The sequence below is a fragment of the Mixophyes fleayi genome, chromosome 5, assembly GCF_038048845.1.
Source record: "Mixophyes fleayi isolate aMixFle1 chromosome 5, aMixFle1.hap1, whole genome shotgun sequence".
Taxonomy (NCBI): Eukaryota; Metazoa; Chordata; class Amphibia; order Anura; family Limnodynastidae; genus Mixophyes; species Mixophyes fleayi.
The window spans coordinates 246,270,457-246,292,472 of NC_134406.1; the positions used below are offsets into that span (position 1 = coordinate 246,270,457).

General features: G+C 40.4%; 1 protein-coding gene across 5 annotated transcripts in view; it reads left to right on the plus strand.

Moving 5' to 3' along the window:
- Positions 1-13,913: 13,913 nt before the first annotated feature.
- Positions 13,914-22,016, plus strand: part of ESRP1 (epithelial splicing regulatory protein 1) — a 46,838-nt gene continuing 38,735 nt past the window's right edge. For 3 of the 5 annotated variants that reach the window (XM_075213812.1, XM_075213816.1, XM_075213814.1), the window contains exons 1-3: positions 13,915-14,250; positions 14,510-14,638; positions 20,002-20,115. In XM_075213812.1, the coding sequence (XP_075069913.1) occupies positions 14,116-14,250; positions 14,510-14,638; positions 20,002-20,115 (378 nt within the window). In that variant the 5' untranslated portion in view covers positions 13,915-14,115. Of the gene's footprint in view, positions 14,251-14,509; positions 14,639-20,001; positions 20,116-22,016 lie in introns of all 5 variants that reach the window. The other 2 variants (XM_075213815.1, XM_075213817.1) reach the window with 1 other exon arrangement.

Genomic DNA, 22,016 nt, shown 5'->3' on the forward strand with positions numbered 1-22,016 from the left:
TATATGTTTTACTTGTTGTGCTTATTAGCCTTATGAAGGTGAAGAAACTTTGAAGATCCTGTCAGCTTTAATGTGTATTACATTGATAATTATAAGCTGCTTACATTATCAATAATCAGTTTCCCATTGCAATACAAAATCACATTAAAGTTTTCTCAGACTTATGATCCAACTGTGTTTTGCAGAAGCTGTCACAAAACAGAATAAGTGTCTGTCGTTACTGAATGGCTTGAAAGTGATTGGTCACAGCCTACACACAAAGGCCACAGAGGGGTGTGCTCTTAGCGTACCAAAAAAATAATCATTTGACTATAGAAAATTCCAAAAATAGATTAGCATTTACATTTGGCAAAGGGCAAGTGCAGGTGCAGGTGCTGGCTGGGCCGGTCCCATAGTGGGCTACCTTGGGCTGGGCCACCTGCATTTTTTTTTTCCTTTAAAATGTTCCTAATAGGCTGCTAAGTCGAGTCTTGCCACCCGGCTTAAAATTTGCCAGCCCTCCAGTGGGCAAGTGGCCCCATTACATTTGAATTATTTGCAGAGTGTATTTTGACTTTTTTTTCTACTTTAAGGATGGATACCCATTGGCCCACGCCAGTGACACAGCATACCTTAATGTGCTTTACTTTTGATACATAATAAGGTTTTAGCACCTGTACGTGTTGTGTAGCCCCCACACAGTCTCCATTTAACTCTCTGCTTAATCCAACAGCATACACAAATCATCTTGCACTCTAACTCCCTATCATCCTGTGTGTGCTGTCACAACACTAATAGGCCCCCAATGGCACTGGATGGCACCAGCACCAAGCAGTAGGATCAGCCGATGTGTGGCCAGCTTAAGATATTGCCGATTGCTAAATAAATGCAAAATTAGACAGGACACCTCACAGCACCAGCCTGATGTCAATAAACCATATCTAATGCTATCCTAAGCTCCTTCATCTCTGTAATAGAAGATAAAGAATGCTATGGGGAGGATGGAGGGTCCAGGATTAACACATAATTCCAGGGGTAAACGCAGGATTTGTAGAAGGGGGTTTCCACACCACGCCAGCATGCAAGGGGGCATGGCTATAATATTAGACAGTGGTTGGCTGCTCTCCAACTCTTCCTATCCCTATAATATACATGGGCACTACTGTTAGGTGCACACAGCTCTCCCTTTTCAAGCAGAGCTGTGTGAAGAAGGGAGCAGGCTCCAGCCACCTCAATTATACAGTGCCCCAGGCTTGGAGGGGGTTTCCGGGCAACGGCCTGTCACTGTCAGTGAGCGGAGGGGAGGAGACAGAGCAGAGAGGAGCAGCTTCATGCAGGTAAGATTCATAGCCCCTTCCCTCCTCTCCTCCCCGTGGATTTCCGTTTTAAATGACCATAGTCATTTTTTTTTAATTTCGAGGCGCCCTGCAGAGCCCAGCGCCCTAGGCAATTGCCTAACCTTGCCTAATGGGAGCGCCGGGCCTGGCTGTGCTACACTAATAAAATGTATAAGACCAGTACTAGAAACACCTGATCTGGCACCCTGGGGCACATTTAAAGGAAGAAAAAAAGGTGCAGCTAGAATTCTAACAACAGAATATGGAACTATTCACCTGTGTGTCATTTAAACAATATAGCGCTAATTTAAATGTGTCAATCCATTTTAAAAAATACTTCTACATGTCTGACGTTGTTACTTATACCTTAAAGTCTGTAATGTGCCTTTAAAAACGACTAAAATGATAAATCCAACCAACTTTTACTGACAAACTTTGATTAGAGTTTGAATATTCAAAAAATCAGCTTTAGCGCTATGTAGTAAGCAACGGTATACTGCTGCGCCTGCTTTTATCCCTTCTGCTTAAATACACCTTACAAATGGTAGATGAATGGCAAGAAGACAAACAAGATTTATTACTTCTGAAATCTCTGCAGTAATAGATTGAGCATCACATTTGGAAAACTTTGGAGCGGAGGTACAAAAAGTAGATAAGTATCAATTGTAGCCTTTCACAGCACCAGTGCCGTAATGAGGGTGGTGCGGGCGGTGCCGTGGCCCAGGGCGCAAGGCCAAGGGGGCGCAGCAGCTGGCCGCTACCTACCTCCAAGAGAGAAAGAGACATTCACTTACAAGACTTTGAAGCTTCAACCCTTAAGTCCCGCATTTGGAACGCAAATGCCGAACTTCCTGTCAGTGGAATGCACTTGAAGCTTCAGAGAGAGTCTCTCTCTCTCTCTCTCCACATATTAACTACATAAAATATTACAATACCTATCGCTATATATTTTTCAAATATACCACTGTGTGTGTGCATATAACAATTCTTTCATTAAAGTGCTAGCCACACCCATTTGTCAAATGCCACTCCCACTTAGATGGGGGCGCCAGAGCCCTGTCTCGCCCAGGGCACCAAAATTTCTAGTTATGGCACAAAAAATAACAAATGTGGGTGGGAAGTCCTGGATTCACATGTGGAGGACGCATTTCCTGGCCGCAGCAGATATTGTTAGTAGGAGCATTTTGCATTCTTTAGAAGCTCTTGTATTTTGTGTCAAAGTACCCAAGATGGCCCATTCGGGTGTGAGTGGCAGATAATTTACCAAATCTGCCATAGCGAATCTCCACACGGGAATCCAGAAACTAATGGGGCACGTTTTACCACCAGGATGTCAGTGGTTGAAGTGGAAATTCAGAAGTGGTCGGTATGGAAAATGTAAGTGAATGGAATGTGATAGTTGTACAATGAAGGCAGTGGGAGAAGTGGCGGTATGACATACCACCATATACCAGCCCACTTACACCATTGTTATGCACCTCTTCCTATCTTTCTACCAATGAGGAAAATGGGAGTGTGTTAGTGTGCTGAAAACACAGAGCACCACTGGCATATCTGCTGAGCTGCAAGTCAGACTCACAGCTGAGAAGGAAATAGATTGGCGCCAATGTAGCGCACAACTGCGCGGTTGGTGCCCGGAGTACAATCTCCGCCTGTTACACCCCCAGTCTCTGGTGACGCTTTTATTCTACAATTCCTAGTTTCTTCTCAGTGGCATGCAGCAGGAGTGAGTCCAAACCTCCTAATTGACATTATATTGTGGCCAGACATAAGGAACTCACTAGTAACGCCCTCTTCTAAGAGCACCCAGAAATTCATACAGAATTGCCCCAATATAAGATGAAAGAGTTTATATTAAAGCTTAAAAAGATTTTTTATTTTTTTTTATATACCATATATACTCGAGTATAAGTCGACCCGAATATAAGCCGAGGCACCTAATTTTACCACAAAAAACTGGGAAAACTTATTGACTCGAGTATAAGCCTAGGGTGGAAAACAGCGCTAATTTAACCACAAAACCTAAATAAAAATGATAGGTTAAATCTATGAAATAATTTTTTGCCAAACCATAAATAACAGTACATGACAAGGAACATTTATAAAATCATTGGGTACAACCTAACCTAAATAAATCAAAGATAATGTAAGCAATACCCTAGGGTGCTCTTTTGGGATGTAAATTGATGGGTTTGTAAAATGAAGTATAGTTTTCACAGGTGGCATCCCTGTATATATGAGAGAGAGTTGTAAAATAAATCAGTTTTCACAAGTGTCGAGAGAGAGAGCGAGAGAGAGAGAGCTTTTACTTACCCCCGCAGTGGAACGCATGTGCGTTCCAACAACAGGAAGTTCGGCATTTGGAACGCAAACTTGCGTTCCAAATGCAAAACTTCCTGTCGGTGGAATGCACATGCGTTGCACTGCAGAAGTTAACAGCCGAGGGACCGGACACCAGGTAAGTTCACCCGTGTATAAGCCGAGTGGGCTTTTTCAGCATACAAAAATGTGCTGAAAAACTCGGCTTATACACGAGTATATGCGGTAATCTGGTTTTTTTTATTGTTCATTGAAACAACATATACAAGTATATCAACCATATTGTGCAAAGAAATATAAAGTTATACAAACATATTTTGTTTTTTCTCGGTCTTCAGTATAAAACATAACAAATCAGCCAAATATTCTTGACTTATAAAATGTTTGATCATATTTGTTCCAGTATACAGAATGCACAATAAAATTAATTTTTAATTTTAGTTGTTCTGTGATTAATTCTTAACCAAAATCTTTAAGAAATAAAGGGAAGGGGGTGGAACGAATGGGAAGGGCGGGGGGGGGGGGGGGGGGCAAGAGCTCAGCTGTAAATATCCCTTAACATAAGTGGAGATGTAATAAAGGGTATGGATACCAATTCAGAACCTTATCAGCAAGCAATAGAGAGAGAGAAGAAATATAAGATTCGAGCATTTAGTGCTGTCGCACAATCATTCAAACATTATCGTCTCAACACTATAGGAGATAAGAGATAAAAGATAAAACAGCTTAAAAAGTTTTTAAGAGATTAAAAAGTTTTTATTGGCTCATTGGAGGGAAGTGACTTTCATATTTTGTGTGAGTTTTTCTTTTGCTTGGAGAATGCCTTTCCCTGTATAAATAGCAGAGTCACATAGTAGGGCTGAAAAAAGGCCACAGGTCTCAACATTTCAGAAATTCTGTTTTTGATCTTTCAGAGGAAGGCAAAGGAACACCCTCCGTGTAGTAACCTTACAGCAGAAGTAAACTTATTTCTGACCCCAGCAATGGCAATAGGATTCATTTTTTGAATCAAAGACCCACATATTGTCTTCTACTATTAATAAGTACATTCGTTTTCAAGTTATTTTATTGAATTTGCTGTCCCCACCTCATATCTTGAAGAATTCCACATCGTAACCTCCCTTACAGTAAACAAACCATTCCTGTGCTGTTGGTGAAACCGTCTTTCTTACATTTGCAACTATTGACTCCTTGTCCTCTCTGTGTTCTTTGGTACAAAAAGTTCATTAGCTAGCACTGACCTTAAATTTATATTTATACATATTAATTAAATGCTCTAAGTGCTTCTTTTCCAAAGTAAACAAACTTAGTTTTTGAACCTCTCTTTTTAATTTAACACTTCAATTCACTTTATTAATAAGATTGACATCCACTGAATCTTCTACAGTTCTCCTCTATCCTTCTTACAGTTAGGTGCCCAAAACTCTACCCCATATTCAAACTGTGGTCTAGCTAGTAACTTACACAATGCTAATACTATGGTGCCATCACATGTTTCTTCTCTTCCATCAAGTAGTATTCCTTAGACCTTTTCCATCTCATTTTTCGCCAGTTGTATTCCATTAGAAGAAATAAAAAGTGCAGATATTGACCCAATTTTATAATAAGAAGAGAAAGGAGAAACTACAAAGAAAGAAGTTGGATAAAAGAGAGTGAAAAGGGGGGCGGTGTGGCAGGCGGAATGAAGCAGTGGGGTAAAATATTGAAAAGAGGAAGAGAGAGAGATGGGAAGGGTGAAGAGGAGGGTGAAGGGAGGGATCCAGGTAGAATGATTTTAGAGAGTCATGTGGCGAAAGGAATTTGAATTTGGAAGAGATCCACGGTGCCCACACTTTAGTAAATGATTTAGAGGTGATTTAGAGGTGTTGTGGATGATACAGGTCATATATTCCATTTCATACATGTATCATATTCTGCCGATAATTGTCTGCAGTGTTGGCGTGAGGGGCTGCTGCCAATCAGTGGCATAGGGCAGCAGAAACTACGTGACAGAACATCTTCATTTGATGTTTGGTGGCAGATGGACAGAACATAGATTTTCTAACATCACATCTTTTATTCCGCTAGATCCAAAATTTGTCCTTGTCCACTCTCTATTCTGGAGACCCCCAAACGTCAAAATATAAATGTTAGACATATTTTTAGTGCAGCCACCTGCCAGATTGTGGCTTCTTGGAAAGACCAATGGCCTCCTGCCACGTCATAAAGTGTGTTTGGAAAAACTACCAACTAGAATTAATGAACAGTATCCTATACTCCTCTGTATCATTTCATAAAACCTGGGTGCTCTGTACCCTGTTAACTAACCTCTGTGCTCTCTCACTCCTCTGGAGCAGACTACCTCTTCCCTCTTTCACTAATTTTACTGGCCGCTACTTCCAACTTCACCCAACTGGATTCCCCTTCCCTTCTTCTGATTGGCTAATTGCAAATTCCCTTCTGAAATGTATAGGTGCTTTCTGCATTGACTGTACATAAATTATAGGATTTTGTGGGCATATTTTAAAAATGATTTGCTACCTTCATTCCTGTGCGAGAAGGACATTTTATATCTACTGTATTACATCAAGACAAATAGCAAATTCGTTTTTCAACATGAAGTCAAATGCTAACACGCTTTTCTTCTGTATCTGACCTGGATGTGTGTATGCGTATGTGGGTGTATATATGCCTGACATAAACCTAGAGCTTACGCTACAAGTGCAGAGCTGGATACATCTTGCGTTACGTGCGACTATATAGGGGCAACTTTTTTGATCGGATATTGTATTCATGTCCGCATCAAGCCCTTAATCACTGTATTGTAGCCCCCCCTCTCCTCTCTTTAGGTTGCCGTCCTTATAGCTCTATTCCTTCACTGTCCCTCTTCCTCGTTCTCTCCTCTGTTTCTTAAGCTGGGTACACACTACAGGTTTTTCGTCCAATAATTGGACAAATCAGCCGACATACGACTGTTTGATCAGATATCGGGTAGTGTGTATACTTACACAATAATCTAAAGTCGCCCCAAAGTGCCGATCATCGTGTCGTTTGGTTGGTCGTACTGTTTAATTTTTGTCGACCAATCACCTTCCAATCCTACAGTGTGTATGAATTCACCCGATTATCAGCCAATAATGTATCTCAGAGTGACAGGTCTCAGTCTGCCTGCTGCTGATCTTGTCATGATCCAAGGTCTCTGTCAACTGTCTGCTGCTGTTTTTCCTTAGAGAAGAGACTAATATGGATGGTAGGGGCTGCTCCTCCCTCTCTCACTCCCTGCACATATAGTCTTAACCCTCTGTGTGCTGGCTGGAACGGATAAGATTAGTGCAGCATGAAAAGATTAGAGCAGCATCTGTCCATTCCTAGGGTTAAACTTCAGCTGCCGGAGATAAAGCTGTCACACAGAATTTACGGCCTGTTTACAGTTCGGCACTTAACATGGTGCTGTGTCAAGACAGGCTGCCCAATACAATTGCTGGGCTCCGCTGAACATCTCTCAATGAATTAAGATCTGAGCTGTCACTTGCCTTTTATGGACTACCTTGCAGCCAATAATTTTGACAGATGAAGAGCAGAGATCTGATGATAATCGTGTATAGTGTGTACACGATTTTTTTAATTTATTCTGTCGTTGGTATATCGTTAATCGTTTACTTCTCTGTAGTGTGTACCCAGCTTAAGCCCTCTTGAGGTGCTGCCACAGCTCCACTCTGATTTCCTATTGGCTGTTTCAGGGGAGCGCCGGTAGGCTTGCTCTTCACGTGACATCACCGCTCAGTTCAACAATCAGTAATGGCCATACAAGTGACAGGATTGGATCTCACCGTAACAGTTGCATGAAAATATTAGTTCTTGTTTGGCAAGATTTAAATTAACTATTTTCATTGCTGAGCTGAAGATCATGGGATTTACAATACATTTGTCACTGAACCAACTTATATTTCATGTAAAGAGGTGCTAAACGCCATAATTTCCCTAATAACATGGCCTTGTCTGATGTCTTTAGTCCTTACTTAGCAGACACATTGTGTGTCTGCTTCATCTTCAAACGCAACCTGCACACAACTTGCATTTTTAAAACGAGCACAGAACGTGCACTTTAAATACATATATCAGGATCTTCTTAACGCATACTGTACATACAATCCATTTTTATAATTTGTCTTACTTGAATACATATGTTTTAGTAGCACGCATAAAAACAAAACAAAGCTGATGCCATAACAGTCATCACTACCAGTTGGGACTTACTGTACACCTGCCCGGTAGCTTGTGCAAATGATATGGCTAAAAAAACCTGTACATTCAAGATGCCCAGAATCGGCTGCATCAGCGTTGGCACGCCCTCTGCACCTCCCTAATGTACATTGCCTACGTTCATCTGCCCCTTCACTCTCCCCGTTACACCCTTCAAGTAGTAAGAGCCATTTGTGTTGAACATGAAGTGCATGCAATTGCGTTCATTGGCGTGAGGCCGGTTTCTGAACATGCGCAGAGCAATTTCACGCAAGATACAACACCAGTGGCGGATCCGGGGGGGGGAGGGGGAGGGGCGATCGGGGCAATTGCCCCCCCCCCCCCCCCCTAGCAGGGCTTGCTGCCGGCGGCAGAGACAGGCAGGGAGAGTAAGATGCCCGGCTGCTCTGATTGTGTTTTAAAAACAATCAGAGCGGCCGGGCAACACACTCTCCCTGCCTGTCTCTGCCAAAAGGACCTGCACACAGTGTTCAGCCGTAGGCAGCCTTAGCTGTCAAAAAGGGGGCGGGGACTAAAATGCCCCTGGTAAAATTATTTTCTAGAACCGCCCCTGTACAACACACAAAGGAAATTATGCCCAAAGAAGAATCAGACCCTATGTGTTTCTGACTTCTACTGTGTTACCTTGTCCCTTCACTTAGTATCACCATTGGTCTTTACTGAAATTTGCATTCGAGCAAAATGGATTTTTCCCAGTGGTCAAACTTAAAATACTCTGAGTATGCCAGTGGATCCAAAACTTTTTCAGTTTGAGGCACCCTAAGGTTCATCATAATTTTTTTAAGGCACCCCTAAGCAAAAATAGTTACCAAGTAGTCTCCTGCTTTGCTTAGCACTGTTCCTGGCTGCGGCACCCCTGTGAGATCACCCAGGCACTCCAATTTTAACTAGTGTTGATTTTTTTTTTTTTTTCTACATATAGTAAGTAAACCATCTGGACAGCATTTAATTACATTCACCTGTATATTCACATTTCAGCTATATCCCACAATAGTTACTTGATGCCTAAATAAATGGTAACATAGACTTCAGTGGAAGAGTGCATTAGCGTTCAAGTCAGCACAATAAATAGCAGTAGTTTTTGCATGGAGCTCCCAAGCATGAACTTGTGAATTAAATATCTCTGAAAGCAAATACCCCTCTAAGCTGTGAATGCTGGAAATGATAGTGTTAGAATTGAACTTGTTTGGAGATGACTATTGTGCAAGGTTGCACTAAACAGCAGATTCCCCAGTGTAGCTCTTCAAGGTGGAATTGTCATTAAACTAAGCTTATATCTCAGTCATAGTGAAGACTCTGAAAGTAATTTTGTTTTCTAAGAGTCATACATAAGATTTGTTTAGACCAAAATAAACTAAAATTACAGTAGAATTAATTGCTTAAAGCCTAAATTATTTTAAAAGCAATATGGTATAGTGCTGAATTCGGCATATGCTCATTTGTTACACAGAAAATAGACAAATTTGTGCTAGGCATGCCCACATAAAACAGCATACATCTACATCCTAACACGGGAATTGGTTATATCTGACACTTGCAACTCCTCATGCCTGCAGAGGTGGAACAGGGACGGAAAGGACGGTCAAACACAGTCCAAATACAGTAAGGTGTGTCTGCATAACTGCGACGCAGGCAGACCGCCACAAAGACGGAGATACGTCTGTCCATAGTCTATCACTTGTGGGTGCCTGAGGATTGGTGTAAATACTGTATTATTAGTGATACACATCCCTGTCCCTGAATAGACCCCTATTCCTCACAGCAAGCTTTTATCTCTGCTCATTCTGCACACTATAGCAATATTGTTGTGGTTAGAAGATGGTCTTAGTCTAGCACTGTCATTGGGTTAACAGCAATTGCAGGGTTAATCTTCTTTGTTGGAAAAGTAGAGAATATGTGTCCTCTTTTTGTTTGTAAATGACTTCACTATAGTTGTTGCAGAGAAGACAGCAATATTTTACCATAGAGGTTGTACTGTGCACATACAGTAGTTTAATCCAGTGATGGGCGGCATTATACACTGCAAGGGTCAAATGTGCAACCTTCAATCTCATTTAAAAAAAAATAGTCCCACATCACTCATTCCAAAATATCTACACATACCCCTCAGAACTTCCACATGCCATTCAGTTCTCCAATTACTCTAAAATTCCAACACATGCCCTCGGGCTCCCCCTTGCCACAAAATGTCCCACTTGCCCCCAGACCCCACATATACACCAAAACTTCCCTCAGACTTCATGGGTTAAATGTATCCATCTGCTCATTCTGCAAGTCACCGATATTCGGTGACTTTGCAGGGCAGATTTAAAATGGCAATGTCTTTATGAGTAAATTTTGCCTGTAAAGACATTGTATAAGCAAAAGATAATGGGCTTTTGAGTTGCCCATGGTGCTTACATTCTGTTGGATTCCCTTGTAAAAAAAAATATGGCGAATTAAGTTTTATTCAATTAAATTCAACAAAACCCCATTTACTGTCCAAGTCCTCGATCCCATGTTTTCACAGAAAAATGTTTGAACAAAGATATCAATCTACCATTTTATACAAATCCATATAGCGAGCCGGGCAATCTTTAGATCTCATCAGATATTTGAGGCAATATATCAAAGCTGCAAGTCCTTCTAATAGAATGTTAAAGATTATTAATTGAGGCCAAGGAATCAGCTCATCTTCCTTGACTAGATGTATATTACAAATGTAGCCCACCCAAGGCAGGCTAGTATGTTATTATCTTTTTATCTAGGTGTGTCCATAAAGGTTTCATGATTGGCACCTGCAGGGCATGGGCGCTCCTGGCTAGACCCAACATGTTTAATGTATAGTGTCCTTAGGCTGGGGTAACCTTAATTCCATTGGGGTTATGTTGGGGTGAGTACTGACAGATCCACAACTCCCTAGAACAATGTGATAGATTATGGCAGGGTTTCCCAAACCCAGTCCTCAGGGCTCCCTAACAGTGCAGGTTTTCAGGATCACATGTGACATAATTAGGACCACCTGTGGATCTGTGTCAGTCAGTAATGAATACACCTGTGCAGGGCAGCACCTTCACAAAAAAATCGGGCCCAGTACGGGCCCCCGTGCCACCCCCATGAGCAACACATACTTATCTGGGGCCCGCCGCTGGTCTCCACTATTCTGCCTGTGACAGATCACATGATCGCAGGGGGAATGATTCCTCCACCCCTGCGATTGGATCCTGGTGCCTGGCTGTCACGGTGACAGCCAGGCTGAAGACAGAATAGCGGAGACCAGCGGCGTGCTCCAGGTAAGTCTTTGCTGAGCTGTTGTACCGGGCCCCCTGGTGAGCCCGGGCCCGGTACAACAGTACCCCCCTGATGGCGGCCCTGCACTTGTGCTCCAGCAAGGAGATATGGAAAACATGCACTGTTAGAGAGCCCTGAGGACTAGGTTTGGGAAACCCTGGATTATGGCAAACCTGAGATCTTCATCTTTTTGTAATCAGATAAATAGTGCCTATCTGGGTCTTGACACCAAGGCCTAGATTTACTAAACTGCGGGTTTGAAAAAGTGGGGATGTTGCCTATAGCAACCAATCAGATTCTAGCTTCCATTTTGTAGAATGTGCTAAATAAAAGATAACTTGAATCTGATTGGTTGCTATAGGCAACATCCCCACTTTTTCAAACCCGCAGTTTAGTAAATATACCCCCAAATGACTTGCTTGTAGAATGATGTGAATCAATTCCTCACCACATCCAGCACTAGGGTTTTGTACACACTACAGAAAATTTCTCCAGATATCATTAACGATCTTACCAACAACTGAAAAAAAAGTCCCAATCAGCAGGCCGATTTCATGTGTACACACTAAACACGTTTTACAATATTTACCTTCAGATCTGTGCTCTTCATCTGTCATAACCATCGTTAAGATGGTGACTCTGCACACTACATAGAGATCTATGGACACTGCTGGTCATCAGTGCATACACACTGACTGCAGAATTGGAATGACATCGTTGAACGAGATTTTTAGTTTGGTTTCAAAAATCAAATTAAATGATACGACCTGCTTTGGAACAATAATCGTTCATCATTGGAGCGTACACTCTAATGAGATATTGCAATGGATTCCAAACTATTTCATTTCAAGGCACCCTTAGGGTCTCCAAAAATTTTTCAAGGTACCCCTAAGCCAAAATAATTACCAAGTAGTCCACCGCCTTGCTTACCACTGGCCCTGGCCGAGGCACCACTGTGAGATCTCTAAGGCACCCCAGGAAGCCTAGGTGCACAGTTTGGGAACCACTGGAGTTATCGGCTGAATGGTCGTTTATCCTGTGATTGGGCCAATAATCGGCTGAAAAACCTATAGTGTGCACGCAGCACTAGGTTCAAGTAATTCATTTAAAAGCCTAGTGTCTCAGGTCTTCTCTCCATCACCATGAGGTGTCCATGACAACTGTGGATTTTATTACAGCCAGAAAAGAGCACTTTTAAGCATTATCCTTGGTTTAATTTTGACAGAGCAAAATGGGTCCTGTCCATGCACACTAAACTAGAAGAATGACAGATTACTTGGCATGAAAGCGGACATGTCTGGAGAGTCAATTAATAAACTAAGTAATGTCATGTAGGTATTTATTTATATAAAAATGGGAAAACAGGGATGAACAGAAGATTAGATAGCTAAGTTCAAGGGGACAACACTGTAAGAAGGCTGGTAGCAGTAGAAAACATCTTGCACTCAGCTACATAGCAAATTAAATATCCTATATGTGGTCACTATATGAGAACTTTTACAGGCATACTTGTTAATATTGCAAGATATATGTTCCTATTTAATCAGCTTAAACTTTAGGTAGTGGCCTTTTACCAGGTGATAATCCCCACTCTTTTTTTAGCCTCTTCTTTAAAGTGCACTACAGATAAAAGTGTAATATCGCCATTAACTATTTTTATTATGACTTCTCATATTAGTAAAAAACTAAACCACAATGTAAATACTAAATTGTTATGTTAACCCAGGAATACAAATCTTCTTAGCAACATAATAATTACCTGTCAATCTGGTTTAGCTGTTGAACAGGTAACCAGAGATTCTCCCCTTCAAAGTGAGCAGCCATTGTGTGGATTGTAATGACCTCGGAATAGTATAAATTAACATACTGTAGTTTGTTTATATAGATGGTGATTAGCATAATGTATCTAGGCCTGGGTTCATGCTATATATGTTGCTTTGTTTACTGTGTGGTTGCTTTTGGACAGCTATATGCATTTATAAGGACTTTTAATTAATGTTGTTTTGGCATTGCCTTTATAACACAGTACAGATAAACAACAGAACGCAGAGGTCCAGTATTGTTCTACACCCAGGGTGTCCAAATGTTGTTCTAAAGTGTTAATTACCTTAATGAGTCCACAAAACAAAGAGTGACATCAAGCTTACCCTTTATATCCAGGAGACACCTGTCTGCTCCGGAACCACTGATAGTCTGAATAAACCTGGAATCGGTTGATGTAAAAGGCTTGTGTTCTATCAATGAATAAAAATAATAACAATTGAATCAAATGTGTTTATTAATTATTTGGCTTCTGCACCTTATTAAATTTATAATGCAGTCGTCTATAACGTTTATTGGTAAACTGCTACGTGCAGACAGTGTATAATCACCTGTGTAAGCGCTTGAGACTCATTTGATCTTGTTTTACCAGTAACAATACTTTACAGTTCCCTGACCCCATTGCAAACTGACAATGGTAGGTGAAACAATACGTGTACAATACAGATTGGCAGTAAAATATTGTTCCCCTCAGCTCCTGAAGGGGGAGCCAGAGAGTCCGCACCCGAGCACAGTCGAACAGATGTACGGAAATTGCCGAAACGACCTGCCCAGGTATCTCTTACCTGGGAGACCACGTGGGGAGGGGGCGGGTCAGACACATCCCAATGACAAGTCTCCAGCCACTGCGAGGCGCCTAGTAGGGGCGCAGCCTTCATTGTATTGGTTCCTTTACAGGAGTGCAAAACAAAAAAGAGGCAAAACCGGCCTCTCCCTCCCCTCCCCCAACCTGGATCCTCCTGCAGAGTGAGTGCAGGTCCCTAGGGTGTCCTGTTCCATATCTATAGGTGGAGGTGATTCAAGGTGTAGGGTGGTGTTGTTTTTTGGGGGGCTTTTTTCTTTCACTTTTTTTGGTGGGGGAAGGTGAAAGTTTTTTTTGTTTTTTTGTGTATATATTTATCATTGTTTTTGACACTTTGTAATCATCATGACTGCGGCTTCCCCGGATTACCTGGTGATTTTGTTCACTACCACTGCGGGTGCAAATTGTGCTAAATTGGGCTCAGATGAGAAAGAAGTCATCCAGCTGTTATGGAAAGTGATAGATTTGGCTAACAAGAAGGTGAGTAGCCGCCCTAACGTGCCCGGCGAGACCCCTCACCTGGGGGGCAGCAGGGGGGCTCTAGAGACGTCTCTCAAACTCCTAATCTTCACCTGTGAGAATAGTGTGGGGGAGAAAAATGGAGTCAATATTCTCCATATAGTCATTACTACTTGTATTAAGACGGCGGGGATTTTACCTGGGCCCCGGAAAGAGCTGTATACAGCAATAATGGGATTACACGTTGGTTGAAGAGTCTGTGTGCTGCTTTGTGTTCCAGGTGGGGGAGCTGCACGACGTTAAGGTCAGACCTGATCACCTGGACTTGACAGAAGAATGTAAAGAAGCCACAAAGATCGAGGCAGAAAGCCTTTACATAGCCCCACAGCTAGAGCAGGCTCTGCAACAGGTGAGTGGCCTCCCTAATCCTCCTCAGCACTGGGGGGGTAGAATCTGACACCTGAATGGTAGTCATGGGGTAACATTGTGGCAGTTGTCAAGACTTCCTTTTTAGTCAATGCAATACAAGCACTGTCTCCTCCAATAAGCTTTATGGTTGATTTGATTTTTTTTTTTTTTTTTTAATGCTTTTATTAGTATTTTGAGAAGCATGACACAAAATTCTCATTAATTTGTAGAATTTACCTCAAAGTGCGTTCTAGCTACTTATTTTTTATTTTTTATCTTTCCCTTATGACATGCCTGTTTTTTTTTCTTCTTTAATGTTGCTACACCCACAGAAAGTCATTAACTAAACAGGTGGCTTGGGTTTGCACAACTACAGCTGTGGCGATATCCGCCCATATTCAGTCTGCTGGTCGCTTGTAATCATACAAGAGCAGAGATCCGGGTGGTGCTTTTCCTGGAGGAGGAACAGATTATTCTGGATCATAATTTGCCACCTCTTTGTGAAGTGAAGTCTCCAGTGCTTTTTCTTTTCTTTTCTTTCTGTAGTCCCACTAGGCTTTACATTTAATTAATGATATGGATACACTTTATGCATTCTTAAATAAGATGCTATTTGTTACTAACAAAAATAATGAAAACAAAAATAAAATTAAAAAAATTGATGTCAGTTATCCAGGTAATTGCATTCTTCTATTTATGTGTAAAGATACATTTCTCTGCATATTTTTTCGGGCTATTCTATATAAGAACACTGCAATAGGCATGAATGTGAGTTCTAATATTTTAGCCACATTTGTGTTTTTAAACACTAACTATAACACAAGGTGTAACACACTAAGCTGACAATTCCCATACATGGAACACTAATGGTCATTGTTGCAGACTACAGATGTTTGGACGAACTTTGATTTTATATTAATCGACCTTGCCCAAGATCGTTATATAAACCTATTTGATATATAGTGTATATTTGAACAAGATGTAGTAATTTATAGTATGTTAAAACAAAATGAACTTTTAGCTGGATCCAAAAATATTTGTGTAAATATTACATCTATAGTAGTTTGTAATGTACATGTGAATAACATCATTTTTTTGGGTCAATCATGGCTCTTGATGAATGTTGATAGTAAAGTGTCTCCCCCAGGTGGTAGTGATCTTACTTAATTTTAGATGTTTTGTTTACCATGTCAAGTATTTCCTCATTAAATGTTGCTCCACAGTTTCTAGGAATTTGCACTTGGTTCTGTACTTTTTTGCACATTTTGTAATTGAAGTAGTGGTTTGCAGCAGGTTAGCTTGTAGTGTCTCCTAGATTTAATTACAATGTTTTTAAAGTAAATTCACTATTTTAGGGTCTAGTTAAAATATACAACCCAAGCCAACTCTTAAAAATTACACTGAAGTCACACCACCAGCCCCGTATGTTTGGAAAGTGACATGCATTGACATGGGTGATGTCAGCAGTGCAAACTTTGGGGGTGTCCAATCACCCACAGTAGAAGTGTGTGTATATGCACTCTTATTTCCTTATATCGTTATGATGTTTCATAAGGACTATATCTCTGTCTGCCATATGCTATTCATTTTTTTTTCAGGAGTGTCATAAATGTACATCAATTTCACTCCTCATGCTACATTGTATACACAGTCTAGTAAGATAAATGCATTGTAACAACTTTGTTTCTACAAGTTTTGCAATTTCTCATTGTAAATCATATACAGTGGTACAAATGATAAAGGTCCCCTGGGAGAATTTTTTATTTTTTTATTTTTTTTTAAGCTCTGCCTTTTACGATATAGAACACTTGCAGTAGGTTTATGGATAGGAGATCAGTCATGCCTAAGTTACATAATTTTTTTATGTCCGTATTTAACAAAAAAATGAAGCTATTAATGTACTGGTGTAGTGAGCTATTGCATGTAGTCTTTCTAAAAGAATGAATATATTTTTAATGTGGAGTTAACAAGTTAAAAGAAACACGTCATACCATTGTGCTTTTCATTCATTTATTAATGTCAGAAAATTGCATTAACATCACAGCCTTGCTAATAAATTACATGTATTGATTTATCATACTTGTAAGTACAAGCTTTACTTGTCAATCAAATATTTCAAACTGGGTAGAGCCTGGCTGCATTGTCATTCAGTGTGATTACTGACCGGAAGTGTGCTGTGTGTAAGACCGTATCTCCCTCTTCACTTACAACTTTCTGAAATATCTTTAGTTCTGACAAGCTCCTGAAATAAGCATTAGCTTTCTAGATGACAAAACTTATATTTAGTTTTGATGATGGCATTTAATAAAGCTTATTTTGTATGACCCTTACAAATCTACTTGGGTAAATGTGTGCACAGGCCAGTTGTTTAAAAACTCGTTCTGTGATCTCTTGCATAATTCTTCTCTCTGATGAAAGGTGCTGCATTCTCCTGGCAGTCGCTGTTTTGTACTACAGAACCACCTGACACCCAAATTGTAACTTTACTCTATCTTATTATAGCCTGCAGTTCTAATGTACAAGTGAAAGTTGCTTAAAACTGTATTAACTCCTAATCGTTATGTTATTAACCATCTCCTTGGTTCTCTCTGAAGCCCCAGGGGCTACTCCGTGCAGCTGCCATTATTGCTGGGGGCTCCTCCCTTTCTATAATTAAGTTTGTCATTTCTAATCGGGGTCCTTGTCCTTAAGACCCCTGCAGCATCGCGGTGTCGGGGAGATGGAGGAGCAGTTTAAGGTTTATTGAAAAAATGGTAATATATCTTTAAGTGATAGTATTACTACTAGATGGCATAATGTCTGAGAGTACTTTTATGTTTGTAAACTTTTTTTTTAAAATTCTTGTTTCCCACTACCTGCTGCATGCCTTAGGGCAGAGGCAGGCCATCTGGCTTCTGCGTGACTACAGTGAAATGACGTCCTGCAGTCAGGGCTCTAGGCAGAGCTGGGACTCTCCTGCTTTTGTTGGACCTCCAAAGCATGCTGGGATTTGTAGTACCACAACAGCTGGAGAGTCACAGAATACTTACATCCACCTCATTACTTTATCACACTTGTACTTGAGAGCATTTTTGCTCTTGTCTGATTCCAAGTGTTTAAATAGTGAAGTTGTGTCATTTTACGGTGGGAGTGAAGGTGACCTTAGGAGTCATTGATACGGCTGGCGACGGCAAACCTGCATACAACAATTCTAAGGATCTGGTGCAGGTGGACATAGAAATAAAAATAACTAGTGTGTTCCAGTTGAATATAAGTGATGTACTTGCCTATGTGGTGCATGAAAAACATATTATTGTAAATGTTCTTGGTGATGACTTGTGTGCTTTCCTCTCGACATAATTCATTGCTAAGAAAATTCACAGTAAGATATTTTCTTGTCATAAAGGTGAGCACATAACTTGTGTTCACTAATAATCATTTAGTTAGAACTATATACACTATATTTCTGGGACCACTTGTGCTGGATACTTGAGTCATATTTTCATCAGGATCCAATGGGAGCTCTCTCTGAATCCTAGGCAGCAATGTGATGAACTTGTATATATGATGAATACGATTTCATTTTCTGGCAAAGGCTGTTTGCATTGTTAGGTGTTTTTTTTGTTTCTGTATTGTAAATCTGCATAATCTTCACAGTATTTTTATTGTGTGGCCCTGAACTTCCCTAAAGGCTTCAAAGACTCCAGTGAATTTATAGATTTCTCTTTATAATAGGTCTGTGTGTTTGTATGTATGTGTGTATATATGTATATGTGTGTTTGTATATATGTGTGTGCATATATGTGTGTGTGTGTGTGTGTGTATATATATATATATTTTATTTTTTGTCTTTTTTGCTGTCCTTATTTGGCTTGCCCTTTAAATCCAGCCACTACATATTTTTTTTTCTCTTATCTACAGGGCTTCCCTAAATGTCTGTAAATTTTAACAAGTCTGAGACAGGTTTGCCCCCTACTCTGCATGTAACAGCATGCCTTGTCATGCATGTCTAATCCTGTGGTAGCACTGGATTGTCTCACTGGTGGCATCTGAGTACATGGTATGGATACCTAAGACAAGCCTTTAGGGTGCAGTACTGGAAATCTCTAGCAACTAGTTTCATATATTCCCTTTACAGATGTTACATAATGAGTGAGTACAGCATATGTCCTATCTGCATCAATAGTCCATTGTAAATCTGAGTCCATTGTTCATAATCTTAAAGTAGTAATTCTGTCATGGGGGTGTGAAGTTTTAAGCATTTGTATTCATTGAAACACAATAGTTTGGCTTCTCAATGCTTTGCAAATGGATTTTATAGTTTTCCTGTTAAAATGAAGTTTCATTGACTTTGTAGAACATCATGCAATATACAAGTTTAATCTTCAGTAATTTGATAAAAGTGCAGAGCTGTTTGCAACACAATCGGTAGCTCCCTCCTTGTCACCACACACTGCACAAGTTTGGGAGAAAATGCAATGGTGGCGTTTTGTAGTATTTGTTGCATTAATACCATAGGTGTATGTTTGTTTAGTGAAAAGAAGAAAATGCTTTTTGGTTTTTTTTCTGTGAATGAAAGCTGCTTTTGTACTACTCTGTGATTCTATTCCCAGCAAAAGCTTTATTCACTTGTACATGTTCTTCCAGTGTCCATAAGGGTCACAAAAGTTGGTTTTTTGTTTGTTTTTTATTGGGGTAGCACTTCGGCCTCACAGCACTGGAGTCATGAGTTCAATTTCCGACCATGGCTTTCTGTGAGGAGTTTGTATGTACTCCCTGTGTTTGCGTGGTTTCCTCTGGGTGCTCTGGTTTCCTCCCACATTCAAAAAAACCCATACTGGTAGGTTAATTGGCTGCTAACAAATTGACCCTAGTCTGTGTCTGTCTGCATGTCTGTGTGTGTGTTAGGGGATTTAAACTGTAAGCCCCAATGGGGCAAGGACTGATGTGAGTGAGGCACAGCTCTGTGGAATTAGTGGCACTATATAAATAAATGGTGATGATGATTGGTGGGGGGGTCCTAAGAATGTTGGTGAAACTCAAACTAAAGTGAACTATTTTATACCTGGTGTACTGGTTTGCTCCTCCTCTGTACAATCTATTCATAATCTCCACATTCCCCTGACTGGTGGAGTCGCCTCTATTATCTCGTTCTAGCCTATGCTTGTAGAAACCGCTGTTCCACTGTTCAATGTAATAGTTCTGTAAACTCACCGATGGTCCTGACCCTCTGAGGCTGCTCAGAGCAGTAATTCCTTTATTTCACATTGATTGAGGTGGAGAGAACACTGTATGTAATATGGCACATTCCCTTTGTTCTGTATCTGGCCATATGTTTATATGTGCCTCTGAATAACTGTCTTTTATTGTCTTCCTGTATTGCAGTTCAACCAGTCAGTAGGCAATGAGATAAACATTGGTGTGGGGACCTCTTTCTGCCTGTGTACGGATGGACAGCTACATATCAGACAAGTGTTACACCCTGAGGCATCTAAAAAGGTAATCAGTCTTTTGTGTTTATGCTGAAAGATATTGGTTGGCTCTAATTGTTTTTTTGTTTTCTTTACTTCTGTACCTTCCACAGGGTGCTATGTATGTATAGATTTTATATTTGTAAATGATACATATATTAACACACAAATACGTTTTTTAACAATATCTTGATGATGATTACTTGGCATGTTAGAAATCTAGATATGTAAAAATAAGGTTCTTGAGGGAATTGATTATTTACTGCCTGACAGACCTGGTAATTATGGGCGTTTAATACAGAGATATTGACGGAGACTCCCCACAGCCACACAATTATAACTGAGAAACTAATCCTGGTTTTCTTGTTCTCATTAATTGAAGTAATGATGATCAGTGCTGCAGTTTTTGTCAATGGATTTGGCATAACCAGTAAATACAATATCTTTCACAGGTGCTTAAAATAGAATCTCTAATTATAGCTGAGGCATGGTCCCTGTGGACATAGTGATGCTGGATTATATTTGTTTACAGTTTAATTTGTAATTTGACTTGTGTATTCCTACGGACTACCTTTATCCTCTTTAAGTATCTAATGACCGTTCTTGATATTTGCTTTATTGTTAAGCTGATAAAATGTTTGGTCTAGTGTGTGATTGTCAGTATTCCAAAAAGAATGAACTACTGATCACTGCAATGTGAGGTGCAAAGTAATGGTACTGCTCCCTACTGGATGGATAGGCTGTGTTCTCCTGCCCACAGATTGTTTTACCTCCTATGTGAGTGAAACTGGGACACATTAAGGGCTAGCGGTTTTAGGCCAACATTGTTTTTCCATACCCCCCTCTCTCGTCCCCCAGCTAATTTTATTGAATCCTGCCCCCTACCATAGAAAATGTGCATATGGCAAACCATATTGTTGCTATTCATACAATGATCACAAGGTTCAGTTACTTCAACTCCCGTTTGTCCTCCTTTGAATACTTGCTCAGGTTCTTTTCATATATAATAAATTCTGGGTCCACTGTAAGTGATGGCTCCTAAATCTTGGGTCTGAACAGCCATACAACACTTGGGGCTAGATTTACTAAACTGCGGGTTTGAAAAAGTGGAGATGTTGCCTATAACAACCAATCAGATTCTAGCTGTCATTTTGTAGAATGTACTGACTGGTTGCTATAGGCAACATCTCCACTTTTTCAAACCCGCCGTTTAGTAAATATACCCCTTGGACTTCTGCATGTTACTTCCAAAATGACTCTAAAAGTCACTTGGACACACTAGTAACTTCTGTGCCGCTTTTAAAAAAAATCTCTTAAAGTTTGTAATATCCACTCGGTAACTGATTTACCTATTCTGTATTCTATAGTATTGTTATCCTTTGGAACATTCCTAATAATGGAGTAGGATAATACATTGTGAGTGTGCAGCTTTCTATTGCCCCTGTTTCCCGTATCCATCAACACCTCCATGGTTCCAATGCTGTGAATGGCTGGAGCAGGTCAGCCTGGTTATATGATGAATACACTGTAACTTACTGGCTGGAGTCGATCACCCCAGAATCCAGCCTGTCTCTCAATATGCAGAAAGCATCCAAACATTTCATATACAACCCAACAACAAAGGGCAGTTACAGGATACTTCAGCAGAGACTGGAGCAATGTTCCAATGACTATGTAGCATTTTGTCATCTGAAAAACAACATAATTATTTTGTACATTCCTACCCTTTTCACGGTACCGTATGAATGGGCAAAATAATGTAGATTTTGGGCGCTTGTTAGACACAACACAGTTTGACTGGGTTGTTTGTGGGGTTTTTTTGGGGGTTTTTTTGTGTTTGTTTTCCCTTGTTACAGAACTGACCCTGTTTGGACACCACACTATGTGCATGCAGGTTTGCACAAATCTAGGAGACTGCTAAATCTAAGT